Source organism: Micropterus salmoides, unplaced genomic scaffold (assembly GCF_014851395.1).
Source record: "Micropterus salmoides isolate LMB-PRFRI ecotype aquatic unplaced genomic scaffold, ASM1485139v1 Ms_hic_scaffold_12, whole genome shotgun sequence".
Lineage (NCBI taxonomy): Eukaryota > Metazoa > Chordata > Actinopteri > Centrarchiformes > Centrarchidae > Micropterus > Micropterus salmoides.
The window spans coordinates 35,507,992-35,526,926 of NW_024040263.1; the positions used below are offsets into that span (position 1 = coordinate 35,507,992).

The 18,935-nt window shown below is 48.8% G+C and overlaps 1 protein-coding gene across 5 annotated transcripts; it reads left to right on the plus strand.

The window, feature by feature from the left end:
• Positions 1-8,164: 8,164 nt before the first annotated feature.
• Positions 8,165-14,817, plus strand: LOC119899886 (serum response factor-like). 5 transcript variants are annotated; one of them, XM_038714712.1, is made up of 8 exons: positions 8,165-8,967; positions 10,440-10,709; positions 10,902-11,082; positions 11,183-11,347; positions 11,684-11,791; positions 12,385-12,601; positions 13,081-13,160; positions 14,152-14,210. In XM_038714712.1, the coding sequence occupies exons 1-8, from the start codon at positions 8,545-8,547 to the stop codon at positions 14,193-14,195; spliced, it is 1,488 nt and encodes a 495-aa protein (XP_038570640.1). In that variant the 5' UTR covers positions 8,165-8,544; the 3' UTR covers positions 14,196-14,210. The 5 variants fall into 5 exon arrangements, with proteins under 5 accessions (XP_038570640.1, XP_038570641.1, XP_038570642.1 ...); XM_038714713.1 differs by lacking the exon at positions 14,152-14,210 and adding an exon at positions 14,514-14,817 and having other exon boundaries at positions 8,166-8,967; XM_038714714.1 differs by having other exon boundaries at positions 8,167-8,967; positions 12,385-12,573; positions 14,152-14,199.
• The last annotated feature ends 4,118 nt before the right edge of the window (positions 14,818-18,935 follow it).

Sequence of the window (18,935 nt, forward strand, 5' to 3'; positions counted from 1 at the left end):
ACAGAAACATGGAAAAAACGGTATGACAGCTAAATGTAGCCAATGGTACGTGACGCTAACAAGCATGGATTAGTTTAACATTAAGCTGATAAAAAATATTACTGTACTGTTGCAGTGTGAGATTAACAGATTTACCATTCTGTCTTCAATAGGTGCTTATGGTCGTACGTATGCACATACGTAGACCATAAGTACGTACATACGTACGTATGTACAGGCAGCTGTGGCTCAGGAGGTTGTCTGTTAATCGGTGTCAATCCCTCAGAGCTCAGTGTATGAATGGTGAATGCAGATGTAGTGTAAAAAAGCTTTGAGTGGGTAGAAAACACTAGAAAGGCGCCATACAAATACAGAGCATTTACATTTTCACAAGTACGGAACTTCATAAATCTTTTTATAAATCTTGTTTCACACGGAAACTGAACGCTCCTATGTGAAGCGGTTAACTTACGATCCATCCATCCTACCCACCATCACCAAAATACAACTGGCTATGTATAATATGTGACCCTTGTTGTCATGTGTTTGCCACATTAAGCGTAAACCGAGGCCACTAAAACTACATGAAGCCCTTTATATAGTTACATGAAACCATTGGCTTGCCCTTTGAGTCACTATATCTTATTGAAAGTCACCTCTACTACTCGGTTAAATGTGTTAGTATAAGAAATCCACCAGATGGCACTGTGTCTCCAAAGTCCAGAGATGAGGACTCTGTTTGGTGGAATATTCAAAGCATATTTGTTTTATATATTATAGTTTCAGAAGTCTTACTTAACAGAATTACATAACTTGAGACAACTAAACTAAGACTAATAAGAGTAGACAAATTTTCTAAGAAATGCCAGACCAAACGGTTGAGTTGTCACTTTATGGTAAAGGTAGATAAAAATTAAAAAGAAAATTGAAATTGACTATTTGCTACAAAATTTAAAACTTATGATCATTAATTGTTGTTACCATGATTACATGTTATTTGTATTATATATAAGCTGAAATAATTCCCCAAGTGTGATTTCTGAATGTTTAAAATATGACAACCAAACGGTTGTCATTCACTAATAATAGTGATACTAAGATAATAAATGTTAAAACTTACAATCATTCACTGTTGTTAAAATCATATATATTATATATCTATATTCTATTCTATATATCTATCTATATAGATATATATAGATAGATATATAGATATGATTCAAAACTTCACAATTTCTGAGATTTTTCAAAGTACTGTAAATATCTAGACTAAATCAAAATATATTGGTACTCTAACATCCATCCATCCACATCGGGCGCAAGGCGGGGTACACCCTGGACAGGTTGCCACACAGACGAACAACCTATCACGCTCACACTCACACCTAAGGACAATTTAGGGTCGCCAATTAACCTAGACTGCATGTCTTGGTGGTGAGGAAGGTGATGGTGGGAGGAAGCCGGAGTACCCGGAGAGAACCCACGCAGACACGGGGAGAACTCCACACAGAAAGACCGGGGCAACCGGGGTTTGAAACCCGGTACTCTAACATATTACTAGCATTATAATAGTACATTTTTTTTTAGAACACAACATCTCAACCATTTTGGTAAAGCACTATATTTAAAGAAAATGTGTGTCAAAATGTCATTTTAAAATTAAATATTGTGCTGCAGAGATGTCCTGGCTGTGCATCTGTGTTTGGTACAGAACCTTTCAAAAACTCTTTTAAATATGTTTTTAATCATTAAGCCATCATAAAAATGCCCAAACTACTAACTTCACATCACATTTCCAACGAGACATAGACTCTATGCTGATGACACATGATTTAACATTTGTTCCCAAAGTAGATAAAATATTTTCACCCCCAAAACCTAAAGAAAAAACATACCTCTTCGTGAGACCCAATTCCTCGCCTATGTTGATGAATCAAAACTGCATCTGATCTGAATGTATGTCCTCCTTTTGTCAGCTTCAGGAAACTTTAGTGCAGCGCCCACCTACCTGAACTGGGGAGGAGACACATGTATCCTTGTTATGTTTAGTTTGTGCCTCTGACAGCCCTCACAGTATAATTACTAAGTCATAAAACACAAGGTTTGCTCATTCAGATCAAGTTTTGACAAAACACTTCAAACAACAGATGTTTAAACCCTACCTGGTTGTCATGTTGGAGGATCTCCTGCAGAGTCTTCTGACTTCTTCAGTGAGGGTGTTCCTTACAACAAGGTCTCACAAAGCTACCATTTAGAGGGGGATTTCATAGAATTGGTAGGGAAATGTGTTTAAATGTGATTCACTTTGACAGAAAATATAATGAGAAATCATCTTATGATTATTATATTTTATTTCTTTATTTTAACCCTTTAATGAATCATACGATAATATTGGTTTGAAGTAAAATTTCTGAATACATAGCTAAAGTTAATTACTAACTTATGTTGCTGTGTTGTTGCTTAAACACATGGTTTAATCACCATTGTAGTAATGTTGTGCACTCATGTTGTGTGAGAGTGTATTTTTACTTTTGATCTTACTCTTTTCTTAATCTTTACTCTGACTTATAAGCATTTTTGCTTTACGTACTGTTATTTGTTAACAGAACATTCAAAAATATAGAAGACCTTTGTTTGTGACTTGGAGATGAGATGGAAATTGAGACAAGAAAGTTTCCTGCCTAACCGGAGGATGTCTATTCAGCTACTGCAAGCTTCATACATCTTCTGTTGATTGTGGTCCTTGCCAGTGAAGGATGATATCTAATTAATAAACGACAGAAAATGCTAAATTACCAACAGTTTTTATAACAAATATTCACTTTACCTGACAAAGAGTATCAGAGTTTATAAAGTGTAATACTGGCGTTTATAATTATTTGGTTTAAGTAGTTTGATGTGATTAACCTTGTTTTAATGTTTGATCCCAGTGTGACAAAGTTTGATGATATTATCACATTATCAAAAAGTCTTTTCAATTAATTGATTGATTGTGTTTGGTTTTGACATGTGAAAAGTGTGTTGGTTATTTTACTCTGTTCAGCTTTGCTCAACTGTCATCATTTATCATTTTATTAATAAATTCATTCAAGTCATTGAACTTTAGGAGAAGTGAGGAGAATGCATCTGCAGAAACAGGCCAGCTTATACTTACACACTTGGATCTGCTGAAGACGGTACATTATACTTTGATCCTACAGAGTTTCTGTACCACACGCCATGTACAAGAAAAATACGTCATGTTTAAACTCTCACACATACTCAGTCTCCCAAAATCATATTTACTGACACATTCCTACAAGGTTTAATGCCTAAACATTCTGAAGAATAAAGCTCTTACTGCTGTCTTTCATTTAACAATACAAGTTACAGCTGCTGCGACTCACATCCTGTCACAACCACATACTGAAAATATAGGCACAGACACAGCATCAAGGACATTCACCCAAACTGTAATGTCAAACAGCAGACAAATCCTGACAATGACTGCAAATACAAGTTAAAATATACTTTTTTCTGTAATGCAGACTTTGCAATTGGATTCAGCAGTGAGGAAATACTGGTGAGTTTAGCCCACAGTCACTATCATGCACCTCAGAGAAACACCAGAGTGATTTTTTTGTGACTTTAATTTCAGGGAATTTCCCATTTTTCTTCTGGTGAATTTGAAACTTTGATCTAGGGTTTCTTTTCTCAGTTTATTACCCCCCGGCTCTGTAATATGTGAAAACACTGAGGAGAATTCAGTTACAGCCTACAGATGAGCTCCATCTGAGACCACAGCTTGGCTGCAGGGCTCGCTGTCTGAACGTGATGCTGATGTGCTCACTTAATTTCAGCTGCAGCCAGTGGAGGGTTAGGGTTAGACAGTTGTGATGAGTCGTGTCGTTGTGTATTTATATGACCAGCACCTGTATATTCTAGACATTTTCTATATTTTGAATTGTCACCTGCTGCCTGAATTTTGAGTTCCCCTTTACCTAAATGCAGACTTTCCACAATAAATTGAGGCAGAAAAGGCAAAACTTTTCACCAGACGACGGGAAATGAAGTCCTCAATGCCTACAATTTTCTGGGGGAGGACCCCAGACCCCCCTCTTCATTTGAATCTTCTCCACCATTGAAACCAATCTACCACATACTGAGAGAGAGAACAGGCTCTGGGTTCACATCACAGAATGTGCCCACACAGCCCAAAAATAGTCTAGTCATCAATTAGACCGCCATTGAACGGCTACATATAGACGTGTATTAGATGGTGAAAATGGGTCTGGGCTAAAAAGGTTGAATTTGGGCTGTCAGTGAAAAGTTAGACGTCTAACCACAGCTCAAGAATAGACCAAATACACAGCTTTTAAATGACTACATATCTACCTCTAATAGACAACAGAATAGTGATTGTTTTTACTTAAACATAACAGGTTCTCGTATAAATGGTAGTCCGTCCAAACAAATGAAATATAAAGATTTCATTAAGAAAAAGGATTACAACGTAGACAAGACTTAAGATAATACAACATCATGAGAATATAAAGGAATTACTGATAAAATATTATTATAAATACAAATAAACAATTTTAACAACATGCGGTAATAATATGTTGAATATGTAAGAATATGAATATAAGTAAACATTATAATTTGACTATGTTCACTGTTTTCCCATAAGACATGACTACTGTCAACAAATCATTTTAAATGAAAACATATTGTATATTTCTAATTATCATTCTAATGAAGGTAAAAAAAAGAAGAAAATTTAATTTATAACGTTTTTTTCTTTTAATTTAAATTTTAGTGCTGCTGTTCATTTAACCTGAAGACAGCAGCGAGGAGCGGGAGAAACTAGCAAAATAATTACATAAAATTAAAAAGTTGTTCACAACTTTCCACTTTTTATAACTTCTACTCTTTACTGCAGTATCTTCTTTGGTCCATATTCTACTTTTAATTTCGCTCATGTTCCGTTCAAACCTTCATCACTGTGATCTGCATATATATATATAATCAGCTATATATATATATGTATATATACATATATATACATATATATATATATATATATATATATATATATATATATATATATATATGTATATGCTTATATATATAGCTGATTATATATATATATGCATATATATATATATATATAATCAGCTATATATATATAGCATATATATATATAAGCATATATATATATATTATTTGTATGAACATAAACAAATTCAACATCTAACACATAAACTGACATGCCAACAACAGAAAAGGAAAGTAATCTACTGTCGATATTTGTAGTGATCATAATAAATGTGTTTATATGGCCTTTGATATTTAAAATGAAACAGAGTGAAATGGAAAGACACGGTTGGTAGAGTTTCTGGGTCAGTGCAAGAGGTGATTTACTGTTTACCTACTGTTTTAAATAAAATATAAAGGAGTGTGGGTGTGTACAATATTTACAGAGTTAAAGGAATCGTTGTGGTGAACAGTAATAAAGAATAAACAGCAGCAGAGTTTTGCACATGAAGTATTTAAACAGAAAATAAGGTCCAGTTTAAAACTAAGTGTCCGTGTGTCAGACACTTAGAGGGAGGACTGATGGCCACAGGCAGGAATGACTTCCTGTGGCGCTCTGTGGTGCATTCTGGGGGATGAGTCCTGGGATTGAGCAGCACGTCATGGAGCGGGTGGGAGACACTGTCCAAGATGACGTGTAGTTTGGACAGAATCCTCCTCTCAGAGAGTCCGGCTCCACCCCCACAACGTCACTGGATCAGTCCGCTACCCTCAGCCTGCTGCCCCAGCATGCAACAGCAAACAGGACAGCACTGACCCCCTGGATGGAAACAGGGGTCCCTGGTGCCTTGGCTCTCCTTAGATCCACAACCAGCTCCTTAGACTTTGAGTCTTCTTCTAAATCTTTATAGACTTACTTTGGGCGGGGGCGGGGGGGGGGGGGGGTGAAAACAGGTGACAACATGAAAGATTTCTGGGCCCCCAATGTTTCAAGAGCCTGGAAACACATCAAACAAACAGCCACAGCGTCTGTGGCTGTGAAAAACGAGTTGGCTTCTCCGTCTGACTGCACCTGCTCTGCTAAGATGAGCCTCAGCCTGATGTGCCGGCACCGTGGGGCCCTCTACTGGACCAACCCTGACATGGCTCCTACACCTCAGCCTGGTGGCCCAGATGCATTCTGGTCTCCTGTGAAAGATCAGAAGCTGAGGAAAATGAATTTGTAAGTGAGCCTATTTATTACAGAGCAGGGGGATGTAATGTAGGACAGAATGAGATATTTCCTCTCCAGGGATCCGGGTTCACGCTGTAAGACTCAAAACTCAAACCTACGGCAGCGTGGCGTTTTGTTTGTGCCTTGAAAACAGCTGTACCAAAGTCCACGACAGTTTTAGGACTCTTTTTATTCCTGATCTTTTAATCCGGTCCACTTATTTTAAAAATCGGACGCCTGGATCACTGAACAGAATCCTGATCACCGCAGCAGGTCTTCTGGTTGGTAAGTTTTACAGCTGACTTTCTATGACCCCCTATCAAAGCCAGACCAGCACAGGGGCCCCAGTTTGTCCTCGGCCATGTTCACTGTTTACATGTCCACACAGCCACGTTCCAAACAACATCGAGCTTCCAGAACAAAACCCGCCCCGGTGATGTTGGAAGGTATTTGCACTGTGGCAATGAACACATCAGGAGCCACATGCAGCCCTGTGCAGGGCCCGGGACCCTGGTTAAAGCAGGAGGATTACAGACCTGTGTTGAGGAAATAAACCTGCCTGATGTTATCAGCGTTCCTAGAATTTATTTCTCACACCTTCTGATAGTGAAGCTGCTGGAGCTTCATCAGCAGAACGTCTGAGGTCAAATATGTGCCAGCTAGTTAGAAATGTGTGAGCTTCTAACCTCAGACCTTCTGATAGTGAAGCTGCTTGTTGGCTGACGGGTCTGTCCAGAGTCTAAATAACATCTGACTTACAAACCATCACCATGAACATGTTACCCTGCTGGATCTGCTGGGATCTGCTGGAGCTGCTGGGAGCTGCTGGGAGCTGCTGATCTGCTGGATCTGCTGGAAGCTGCTGGAGCTGCTGGAAGCTGCTGGGATCTGCTGGAAGCTGCTGGAGCTACTGGAGCTGCTGGAAGCTGCTGGAGCTACTGGAGCTGCTGGAAGCTACTGGAGCTGCTGGAAGCTACTGGAGCTGCTGGATCTGCTGGAAGCTACTGGAGCTGCTGGAAGCTACTGGAGCTGCTGGAAGCTACTGGAGCTGCTGGAGCTACTGGAGCTGCTGGATCTGCTGGATCTGCTGGGAGCAGCTGGAGCTACTGGAGCTGCTGGAAGCTGCTGGAGCTGCTGGAGCTGCTGGAAGCTACTGGAGCTGCTGGAAGCTACTGGAGCTGCTGGATCTGCTGGGAGCAGCTGGAGCTGCTGGAGCTGCTGGATCTGCTGGGAGCAGCTGGAGCTGCTGGAAGCTACTGGAGCTGCTGGAAGCTACTGGAGCTGCTGGATCTGCTGGGAGCAGCTGGAGCTGCTGGAGCTGCTGGATCTGCTGGGAGCAGCTGGAGCTGCTGGAAGCTACTGGAGCTGCTGGATCTGCTGGGAGCAGCTGGAGCTGCTGGAGCTGCTCAGGCTGGGTCCATGTTCAGGATCTTACAGAGAGGACGGTGACGTGTTGCCATAATGAAATACCTGAACAGTCACTGGGTCCTTTATTGATCCGGCTCCTGCTGGTTTGCTGCGCCGTTTCACTGATAGATCGATTCTTAAAGGAAGCGACAGTGAGACTCATCGATCATGATAATAACTGATAATAACTTCTTATAAACTTTATGCACACAAACTGATCTACATCCGGGTCCCTGTTCAGGACCGGGTCTGTCTGTTACACGGGATCTCTTCTACAGCTAGTTTTTCAGCCTGAGGTGAGCCCCTCGGTCCCGGTCTGACCCGGTCGGTCCCGGTCTGACCCGGTCCAATGATTTCATTATATGGAGGAAAGTAGTTCCTGTCGGTATAACTGCGCACAAACTCCGCTAATTTTAACATGTTTCCATCATTAGTCGCGTGGAATCGATCCGTGTCACGGTTCTGATCAGATGTGCGGTACTTTGGATCTGAGGCGGGACTGTAGCGCGGACAGGATGCGGGACTACATCCCGGGGCGGAGGGATGTGATCGTCCTGTCCTTATGTGGAGCGGAGTGATCGTGGGGGGGCCGGGCCTCGCTGGTACCGACAGAAACAGAACTTTGGAACTTTATTCTGGACTTTGGCAGAACCGGGACCGGGTTTTATGATGAGGGTTGTCCCGGGTTCCCCCCCGGAGTGCTCCGGCCGCTCGGCCTCGGCTCTCGGCGGTTTCCGGAGCTTCCGGATGAACAGATAGCTTCACTTGTTGCTAAAGTAGCCGCTAGCTTAGCTTAGCGTAGCTTAGCTTAGCGGTCCTGTTAGCCGACTCTACCCGGACTGTGAGCTCGGAGCCCCGGGGACGTGTTGGTGTTCACACCGCTAACAGGAGCTTTGGGTCTCGGGCCCGGGGCGGGGAGCGGATCCGGGATGGGCACCAGAACCGGAGTCGGGCGCGCGGGCAACGGAACCGGAATCAGCAGCCTGAACACCGGAGCAGCAGCCTCAGAGTCCGACGGAGTCCAGTTTGACGACAGGGAGTACACCACCGAGGTGATCTACAGCGGCTCGGACCAGGACCAGGACTCGGACTCCGGGGACGACGAGGACACGGCGGGTTCAGGCGGGGACCGGAGAGGCGTGAAGCGGGAGAGGAGGGAGCGGGGGGTCCGCCATCAGTCCGCCGCCTCCGGGGGCCTGAGCAGGGGCTACGGAGGGGTCAGCCCCGTGGCCCCTGGAGCCAAACCCGGTAAGAAGACCAGAGGAAGGGTCAAGATCAAGATGGAGTTCATAGACAACAAACTGAGGCGGTACACGACCTTCAGCAAGAGGAAGACCGGGATCATGAAGAAGGTGAGTGTGGAAGACCCTGACAGGGGTCACCTGGGCTGGTGGTTCCGGTCCAGTTTCACCTCCTTACCTGTGATACAGGAGGTCAGACCGGGACTGGACCCCCGCGGGGACCCAGCTGGTCACCTGATCAGACTGTGTTTGTTCAGAGGAGGTAGAACCTACAGTACTGCAGTACTAGTACTGTAGTAGTACTGTTGATGTTATCGATCTCCTCACTGATCACTTATTGATCGCTGAGTAGTTTTACACACGATGCGTGAACTCGGCATCCCGGCTCGCCTGCGAGCTGGTCTCCTGCTGACCTCTGACCTCTGGTGTTTTAGATTTCCCGCAGCAGTGATTTTTCTCTCCTTGGTTCTGTATCAGGATCTTCTTCCTGCTTTCTCAACATTTAGTTTCAGCCCGTCCTCTGGTGTCTTTCCATAAACTGCCCTTTATTAAAGTATCCTGCAGCGTGTAAAGAACGCTTCTACTCCTGTACTGTTCCCCGCCGCCACCGTCTCTTCTCGCAGTAACAGTTCCTCCTCGCTGTCGCTCCCTGCAGAGAAATCGCTGTTTGTGTTTTCTAAAGAAGAAAAGTTGCCAATCGCTCGATTAACAAAATAAATCATGTCAAATTTTATTCGGTCATCCTGATGACGGCGGCAGCATCGTAACGTCAATCCAGTCTGTTCGTCACCGTCACTGATGGCGCATAGATAAGACGCCTGCCTTTGATGTGGGAGACCAGGGTTCGATTCCCGCTGTGACACATCCACCATTGTGGCCCTGAGCAAGACACTTAACCCTCGTTGCTCCAGAGGCGTGCGACCTCTGACATGTAGAGTAATTGTAAGTCGCTTTGGGATAAAAGCGTCAGATAAACGAAATGAAATCCATGAAAATGAAATCCATGACCGACAGACCGTCATCAGGCCGCTTTAATGTTCCTCAATGTTCCTCAGCTGAGCGATGAAGATCACTCGTGCTGATGGCGTACCCTCGTGCTCGTGTGGAGACAGAAAGGAAACGGGATATGTGGAGCTGGCGCAGTGAAGCTGTTTCCTGTTCAGAGTCTAAAATACTCCCAGACTTCAGACGGGCGAAGGCGGCGCCCGGTAGCTGCAGCTTGTCCCGGAGGATCCCTGCTGACACGGGCCGCAGCGACGCTTCGACGCACTAATGCGAGCCGACGTATTTCCGTAATCGATTACGTCGAGGACCCGCCCCGCCTCTAGCTGCGGAGTAGACGTCTGCTTCCTGTTTCACGTACACGCCCAGTGCACGTGAGAAATCCTGCTGGATTTCAAAGATCAGATTTTAGATAAATGGATCTCAGTTTTTGCTGCGACATAAAGAACCTTTTAGAACGTTTTGGAGCCCTCAGAGTGGAACCTGCAGGTGGGGCTGCTGGGCGGAGCCTAGCACAGGTAACCCGCCTCAGGAACTGCTGGGTTCTGCTGGTACTGAAGCGCCTGCTCTCCCTCCCGCAGGCGTACGAGCTGTCCACGCTGACCGGGACTCAGGTGTTGCTGCTGGTCGCCAGCGAGACGGGTCACGTGTACACCTTCGCCACCAGGAAGCTGCAGCCCATGATCACGTCGGAGACGGGCAAAGCTCTGATCCAGACCTGCCTCAACTCTCCGGACTCCCCGCCTCGCTCAGACCCCTCCTCCGACCAGAGGATGAGCGCCACAGGCTTCGAGGAGACCGACCTCACCTACCAGGTGTCCGAGGCCGACGGCTGCTCCGAGGCCACCAAGGTAACGCCACGCTCAACGTGCGGTGAGGTGGGGAGGACAGGTGGTTCTGTCAGAGCGGACCAGAACAGGGTCCTGTGGGTGTGGAGGACCTGCAGCTGATTGGCTGCTCAGGTGTTCTCAGGTAGAGTTTGTCCTTGTTGTGTCTCAGCTCAGCCTCGTCCCTGATTGGTCCGTCCCGTCTGTCTCTTTCAGGACCTGATCAAACCAGCGTTCACAGTGTCCAGCCCCCCCGGCACCACCCAGACCTCCTCCTGCTCCACCGTCCAGGTGCAGACCAGCGCCCCCTCCTGGCAGCCGCCCTCCTCCTCCAACGGGACGGTGCTGAAGACGTCGGCCGGCGTCGTGCTTCCCGGAGGCTTCACCTTGATGTCAGGTAGGAGGGCGGAGCTTCACAGGTCAGACCTGAGGGGCCGCTCAGCTCCTCCCTGCTGCTCTGAACACATGTCCCCCCCCCCCCCCCCACCTGTCCGCAGGTAACCCTCTGCCCCCCGGCGCACACACCATCCCCCTCAGCCAGCTGCAGGGCCAGCCTCTAGCCATCCAGGGCCCCGTGGCCCCGGGCCCCGCTGCCAAGCTGCTCGCTCCCCACACACAGCCGACCACGCTGCTCCGCCTCCCCGCCACCGTGTCACTGTCAGGTCAGCTGCCACGCCCACCTGAGAGAAAGAGAGAGAGAGAGAGAAAGAACGTCAAAGTAGACGTTTTGTAATTAGTGAATCAAAATGACTCTCGTACATCAAAATCTGCCGTGAGAAACGTTTCACAGATTTCACTTTGAACATATTTACTTTTCTAACGTCTTTATTTCCCAAAGCCAATCAGATTCCAGCCCAAGCGGCGAGGAGCCGCTTGTCTCCCCGCAGCGGACGTGTTGATTTTACATTATTAATCCAATCGATCAGTGAGCTTCACCGTCGTGTTAATATTCACAATTATTCACTGATCGATGATGTCATGACCTGTGTGTTCATCAGGAGGCGGAGTTTCTCAGCAGCTACAGACCATCCAGGTTCAGCACAGCGGTCAGCAGACCTCCACCAATCAGAGCAGCTCAGACATCCACATCCCCACCTCCTCCACAGGTAAGAACAGAGCCCCGCCCCCTCCACAGGTTAGAACAGAGCCCTGCCCCCCCACAGGTTAGAACAGAGCCCCGCCCCTCCACAGGTTAGAACAGAGCCTCGCCTCCTCCACAGTTTAGAACAGAGCCCTGCCCCTCCACAGGTTAGAACAGAGCCTCGCCTCCCCACAGGTTAGAACAGAGCCCTGCCCCCCCACAGGTTAGAACAGAGCCCTGCCCCCCCACAGGTTAGAACAGAGCCTCGCCTCCTCCACAGGTAAGAACAGAGCCTCGCCTCCTCCACAGGTTAGAACAGAGCCCTGCCCCTCCACAGGTTAGAACAGAGCCTCGCCTCCCCACAGGTTAGAACAGAGCCCTGCCCCTCCACAGGTTAGAACAGAGCCTCGCCTCCTCCACAGGTTAGAACAGAGCCTCGCCTCCTCCACAGGTTAGAACAGACCCCTGCCCCCCCACAGGTTAGAACAGAGCCTCGCCTCCTCCACAGGTAAGAACAGAGCCTCGCCTCCTCCACAGATTAGAACAGAGCCCCGCCCCCTCCACAGGTGAGCAGGTGGCGGGGTGGATGACCAGGTGTGTCTCTCTCTCTCTCTGCAGCCGGCCTCCCTGCCTGCATCGTCTCCTCCTCCTCCTCGCCCTCCTCCTCCTCCTCAGTGACAGGTCACATGATGTATCCCGGCGGGCACACGGTGATGTACGCCGCACCGACGTCCTCGCTGGCCGACGGCAGCCTCGCCGTGCTCAACACCTTCCCCCCGACGGGCCACGCCCAGTCACATGACCCCGGTACGACCCTGTCGGATCAGAGCGCAGAGTGAGTGAACAGAAGCTCCGGAGGGCGTTTTAGTGCAGACGGACCTTAGAAACGGTGACGCTCACGCTCGGCTCTCTGATTGGCTCTTATCAGTCATGCAAAGCAGAAACACGATGCTGAGCGTTTTATTAAAATACTCTGTACTGTGTAAATAACACTTCTACTCTTGTACTCTGCGTGGCGCCGCTTCCTCGGTGACGACTCCCAGTCTGCTTCCCGCCGCTTTAACTCGCGCGGTCCATTCAGTACCAGCCCGACTCGGAACAGAGCGCCCCCTTCATGCCCAGAGCGGCTCGACGTGGGCGGGGCCTGAAGGTGAAGGGGGTCGCAGCAGATACCGGTCTTCTTCTGTTCGCTCACGCTGCGTCACGACCGTACAGCAGTTTATCCTCGCCGTGTACATGTACTACGCAGTACACAGGTGTGTACAGGCTCATGTAGTAACTGCAAGTACTGACAGGTTGTGTTCTGTCCTCCAGCTTCTCTCCCGCAGGTCTTCCTCACCTCGCTGCCTCCGGTCGGCGCCCAGATCCCCGTTTCTGCAGTCCAGCTGCACCCGGTACCAACTCACTCAGTACTCACTCAGTACTCACTCTGTACTCACTCAGTACTCAGTACTCACTCAGTACTCACTCTGTACTCACTCAGTACTCACTCAGTACTCAGTACTCACTCAGTACTCAGTACTCACTCAACACTCACTCAGCACTCACTCAGTACTCACTCAGTACTCAGTACTCACTCAGTACTCAGTACTCACTCAACACTCACTCAGTACTCAGTACTCACTCAGTACTCACTCAGTACTCACTCCTCACTCAGCACTCACTCAGTACTCACTCAGTACTCAGTACTCACTCAGTACTCACTCAGTACTCACTCAGTACTCACTCAGCACTCAGTACTCACTCAGTACTCACTCAGCACTCAGTACTCACTCAGTACTCACTCAGTACTCAGTACTCACTCAGTACTCACTCAGTACTCAGTACTCACTCAGCACTCACTCAGTACTCACTCAGTACTCAGTACTCACTCAGTACTCACTCAGTACTCACTCAGTACTCACTCAGCACTCAACACTCACTCAGTACTCACTCAGCACTCACTCAGTACTCACTCAGTACTCAGTACTCACTCAGTACTCACTCCTCACTCAGTACTCACTCAGTACTCAGTACTCACTCAGTACTCACTCAGTACTCAGTACTCACTCAGTACTCACTCAGTACTCAGTACTCAGTACACACTCAGTACTCAGTACTCAGTACACACTCAGCACTCACTCAGTACTCACTCAGTACTCAGTACTCACTCAGTACTCACTCAGTACTCACTCAGTACTCAGTACTCACTCAGTACTCACTCAGTACTCAGTACTCAGTACACACTCAGTACTCAGTACACACTCAGCACTCACTCAGTACTCACTCAGTACTCACTCAACACTCACTCGGTGCTACTTCAGTACTACTACAGTACTCACTCAGTACTCAGCACTACTGCAGTACTACTGTAGTGTACAGTAGTAACTTGTCTCTGTGTTTCAGATGCTCATCAGTCAGCAGTACTACTACAAGTAGTACTGCAGTAGTACTGCAGTAACTTGTCGTACTGCAGTAGTACTACAGTAGTACTGCAGTAGTACTACAGTAGTACTACAGTAGTACTGCAGTAACTTGTCTCTGTGTTTCAGATGCTCATCAGTCAGCAGTAGTACTGCAGTAGTACTACAGTAGTACTGCAGTAACTTGTCTCTGTGTTTCAGATGCTCATCAGTCAGCAGTAGTACTACAGTAGTACTACAGTAGTACTGCAGTAACTTGTCTCTGTGTTTCAGATGCTCATCAGTCAGCAGTAGTACTACAGTAGTACTACAGTAGTACTGCAGTAACTTGTCTCTGTGTTTCAGATGCTCATCAGTCAGCAGAGCAGCAGTAACCTGACGGAGCTGCAGGTCGTCAGTCTGGACGTCCACCAATCAAAAGACGACTGACGGTCAGGTGACGGTGACGGTCAGGTGACGGTCAGGTGACGGTCAGGTGACGGTCAGCTGACCTCCTCTGGACTCATGGACTCTTGTTTTGTTTTTGTTTCCTGCGGTCGGTTTGTTTACTTTTCTTTGTTGTCGTCATCATGTAAACAACAGCGGCTCAGACAGGAAGTGATCTACAGTCAGCGAGCTTTCCACAATAAAGTGTGAGGAAACATTCTGAGCTGTCGGACATTCATTTGATGAACCGGGAAGAAGTGACGCGCAGTGATGATGTCATCAGACAGGCGTTCAGGTGAATGCGCCGATGATGTCATCACATCCTGTGTATCGCAGTATTTCTACATGAATGTATTTGTGTTTTTACTCTCTCTGTGTTTCTCATCCTAAAACACGGAGCCTCGAGGCACCGCCACCTTCACGCCACCTTCACGCCACCTTCACACCACGTTCATGGTCACGCCACGTTCATGGTCACGCCACGTTCATGGTCACGCCACGTTCACGCCACGTTCATGGTCACGCCACTGCATGGTCACGCCACGTTCATGGTCACGCCACGTTGACAGCCACATTCATGGTCACGCCACGTTGACAGCCACATTCATGGTCACGCCACGTTGACAGCCACATTCATGGTCACGCCACGTTCATGGTCACGCCACGTTGACAGCCACATTCATGGTCACGCCACGTTGACAGCCACTTTCATGGTCACGCCATGTTCATGGTCACGCCACGTTGACAGCCACGTTCACGCCCACGTTCATGGTCACGCCAACTTCACGCCACGTTGACAGCCACGTTCACGCCATGGTCACGTCACGTTCATGTCAGGTTCACTCCACGTTGACGGCCACGTTCACGCCCACGTTCATGTTCATGGTCACGCCACGTTCACAGCAGGCCAGGTCCAGGTCCAGGTTCACTCTGTTGCTCTCGTGTTGTTTTTATAAACAGGTTTAAATCTGAAAGCTGTTTGTTTTCACCTGTGACATCACTTCCTGCTTGTTTAAATGTTGATTGAGTCTCGTCATCAGGTCGGCGTTGATCGGGGGGGGGGTCGGCTGAGGACGGGGAGGCTGTTGGTGCGTTTGAGGACACTCGGCCGTCTGAACGCTGATGTAGTGATGAGTTCAGACGAAGAGGACAAACAGGAGCTGATCCCGGTCTGACGGTCTGATCGGGATTCATTTCCTCTGCAGGACCCGGTCTGACTCCGGAACCGTTCTGACTCCGGAACCGTTCTGACTCTGGACCTGGTCTGAGTCCGGACCCGGTCTGAGTCCGGAACCGTTCTGACTCCGGACCCGGTCTGACCTGGAGAGCAGTTTTAGACTTTCTGAAGCTGCTCGCCGACCTCCTGTTTTCTTTGTTCACGTGTGTTTCTGCAGAGCTGCACGATCAATAATCAGCCAATCAGAAGACTTGGTGATGATCACCAAGCACACCACGGGCCCCTGACCCCGCCGGGCCCCTGACCCCGCCAGGCCCCTGACCCTGTTCTTTTGGGAATCAGCTGTAAAATAAAAACACCCTCTCTGTCCCAGCTTCTCTTCCTTGGTGGTGGGAACTAAATACTGACGCTCAGCTTTTACACCAACGAAGAAGAACTGATGTGTCAAACGTGGCTGGGACAAACAGAGCGAGCAGCTGATTGGTTGGTTGTTGTTTAGAAGAAATAAAATTCCAAACTGACTCAGAATTTCTGTGTTTGAGCTTCTTCTTCAGCGTCTTGAAATAATGAAAAATGAGCTGAGGACTGCGGCGGGGGGGCAGGTGAAGACGGCGCTGCGGGGGAGGGGGGGGCAGGTGAAGACGGCGCTGCGGGGGGGGGGCAAGTGAAGACGGCGCTGCGGGGGAGGGGGGGGGGGCAGGTGAAGACGGCGCTGCGGGGGAGGGGGGGGCAGGTGAAGACGGCAGAAGCTGCTCCAGGTTGGATTTGTCGTTGCTATGGAGAGCGCTCATGACGAGGAGCTTAATCAGACGTTTCTCTGCTGACGTCAAACAAACATTTCTCCAAAGTAACCAGATTTCCTCCACGGCTGGAATCTGAAGTTATCTCAGGATTTACCCCCCACGTCTGGAAACAGCTGCATTCAGGAGAGAGAGAGGAAAAGAGAGTAAATTTTTGGATCCCGACTGTTTAGTATCTGTTGCTGATGGAACCGTTTGACCTACATTAGACTGAAACGTTTCTCAGGCAGCACGTGATGAACTTTCTACTTTCAAACCGCTGTGCTAATACAGCGAGCTGACGGGGGCGCAACACGTCTTTAAAAAGTCTCGCAACCATCCAGCATACTTAAACCTGGGACCCCCAGCCTGAACTCCAGGGTGACCAGCAGTCCCCGTTCACATGTTGTTCACATGTTGTTCACATGTTGTTCACATGTTGGCGTGTGAGAGAGGGCAGAGCAGTGTCTGTCTGCAAGAAAAGGTCCCGGGACACCAAAGAGTAAAATATAGAAGTACTGGTCCTGCGTACTGGTCCTGCGTACTGGTCCTGCGTACTGGTGAGTACCGGCCCACTTTGAATTGGTGCCAGCTGTAGTGAACAGATGTGGGGAATGAGGTTTTTTAGTGCTGAATTTACATTTATGGATGTGAAATTTTGCCAAAAGAATTAATAAATTTAGAATGAAGTACAACTTTTCTTTACTTTGACTCTGTGGTGGTTTTGGTGGGGGGCCAACAGGGGCCAGTGCCCCTGTACCACAGACCTTGGACACCCCTATGGCCCCCCGCTGAACGAAAAGTAGAGCCCAGGGTACAGCAGCCCCATTGAACTGGCGGCCGCGGGCCACATCCGGCGGAAGCAACCTGCATGTGACCCGGTACGTGATCGACATGTTTTCACGACGTGTAGAGAATGGACGTCTCTAAAGACTCTGAGCTGTAGGTTTACTTCTCCTCAAGCACCGATCACCGCCGATCAAGGCTCAACCTGCTGACCTGCAGCCTCTCCGCTCATCTGTGTTGAGGACAGGAGGAGGACAGGAGGAGGACAGGAGGGGGAGAGGAGGAGGACAGGAGGGGGACAGTAGGGGGAGAGGAGGAGGACAGGAGGGGGACAGTAGGGGGACAGGAGGAGGACAGGAGGGGGACAGTAGGGGGACAGGAGGAGGACAGGAGGAGGACAGGAGGGGGACAGTAGGGGGACAGGAGGAGGACAGGAGGAGGACAGTAGGGGGACAGGAGGAGGACAGGAGGAGGAGAGGAGGAGGAGGAGGACAGGAGGACAGGAGGAGGAGGACAGGAGGAGGACAGGAGGAGGAGAGGAGGAGGAGGACAGGAGGAGGAGAGGAGGAGGACAGGAGGAAACAGGAGGAGGAGAGGAGGAGACAGGAGGAGGATGGGAGGAGGACGGGAGGGGGACAGGAGGAGGACGGGAGGGGGACGGGAGGGGGACAGGAGGAGAGGAGGAGGAGGAGGACAGGAGGGGGACAGTAGGGGGACAGGAGGAGGACAGGAGGAGGACAGGAGGAGAGGAGGAGGAGGAGGACAGGAGGGGGACAGTAGGAGGACAGGAGGGGGAGAGGAGGAGGACAGGAGGGGGACAGTAGGGGGACAGGAGGAGGACAGGAGGAGGACAGGAGGAGGACAGTAGGGGGACAGGAGGAGGACAGGAGGAGGAGACAGGAGGAGGAGAGGAGGAGACAGGAGGAGGATGGGAGGAGGACGGGAGGGGGACAGGAGGAGGAGACAGGAGGAGGAGAGGAGGAGACAGGAGGAGGTCCTCCTCTACTGTTCATACAAAGAAGTGTTGCATCAGAGAATGTTCTGTAACTCGAGCTAAAGAAAACAGGAAGGTTTTCTTTGTACAATGTAATTTAATAAAAGTCTAACTAAGTTACTGAAACATGACATTATACACTAAACAAGACAGTCTGAAAGCTTGAACGCTGCCTCTGACTAAACTGGCCCCAGTCCCAGCCCGGCCCCAGCCCCGGCCCCAGCCCAGCCCCAGCCCGGCCCCAGCCCGGCCCCAGCCCCAGCCCCAGCCCGGCCCCAGCCCGGCCCCAGCCCGGCCCCAGCCCGGCCCCAGCCCGGCCCCAGCCCCAGCCCCAGCCCGGCCCCAGCCCGGCCCCAGCCCCGGCCCCCTTAATAAAACTGGTGTAGAACAGCCACTGCTTTGACCTCTATAAAAGCAAAATACAACTTTCTTCCACAATAAAAGTCTATAGATATGGTCAGTGAGGAATCTGCTGAGGTTTTGTTCTGGTCTGTGAGCAAATACCAAAACACTTTCTGGGTGCTCTTCTTCTTTTTTTTATTGACAAATATTCCATATACAGAAACATGAAACGTGGCACCGAGTTGTCACGTACTGCAGAAAGC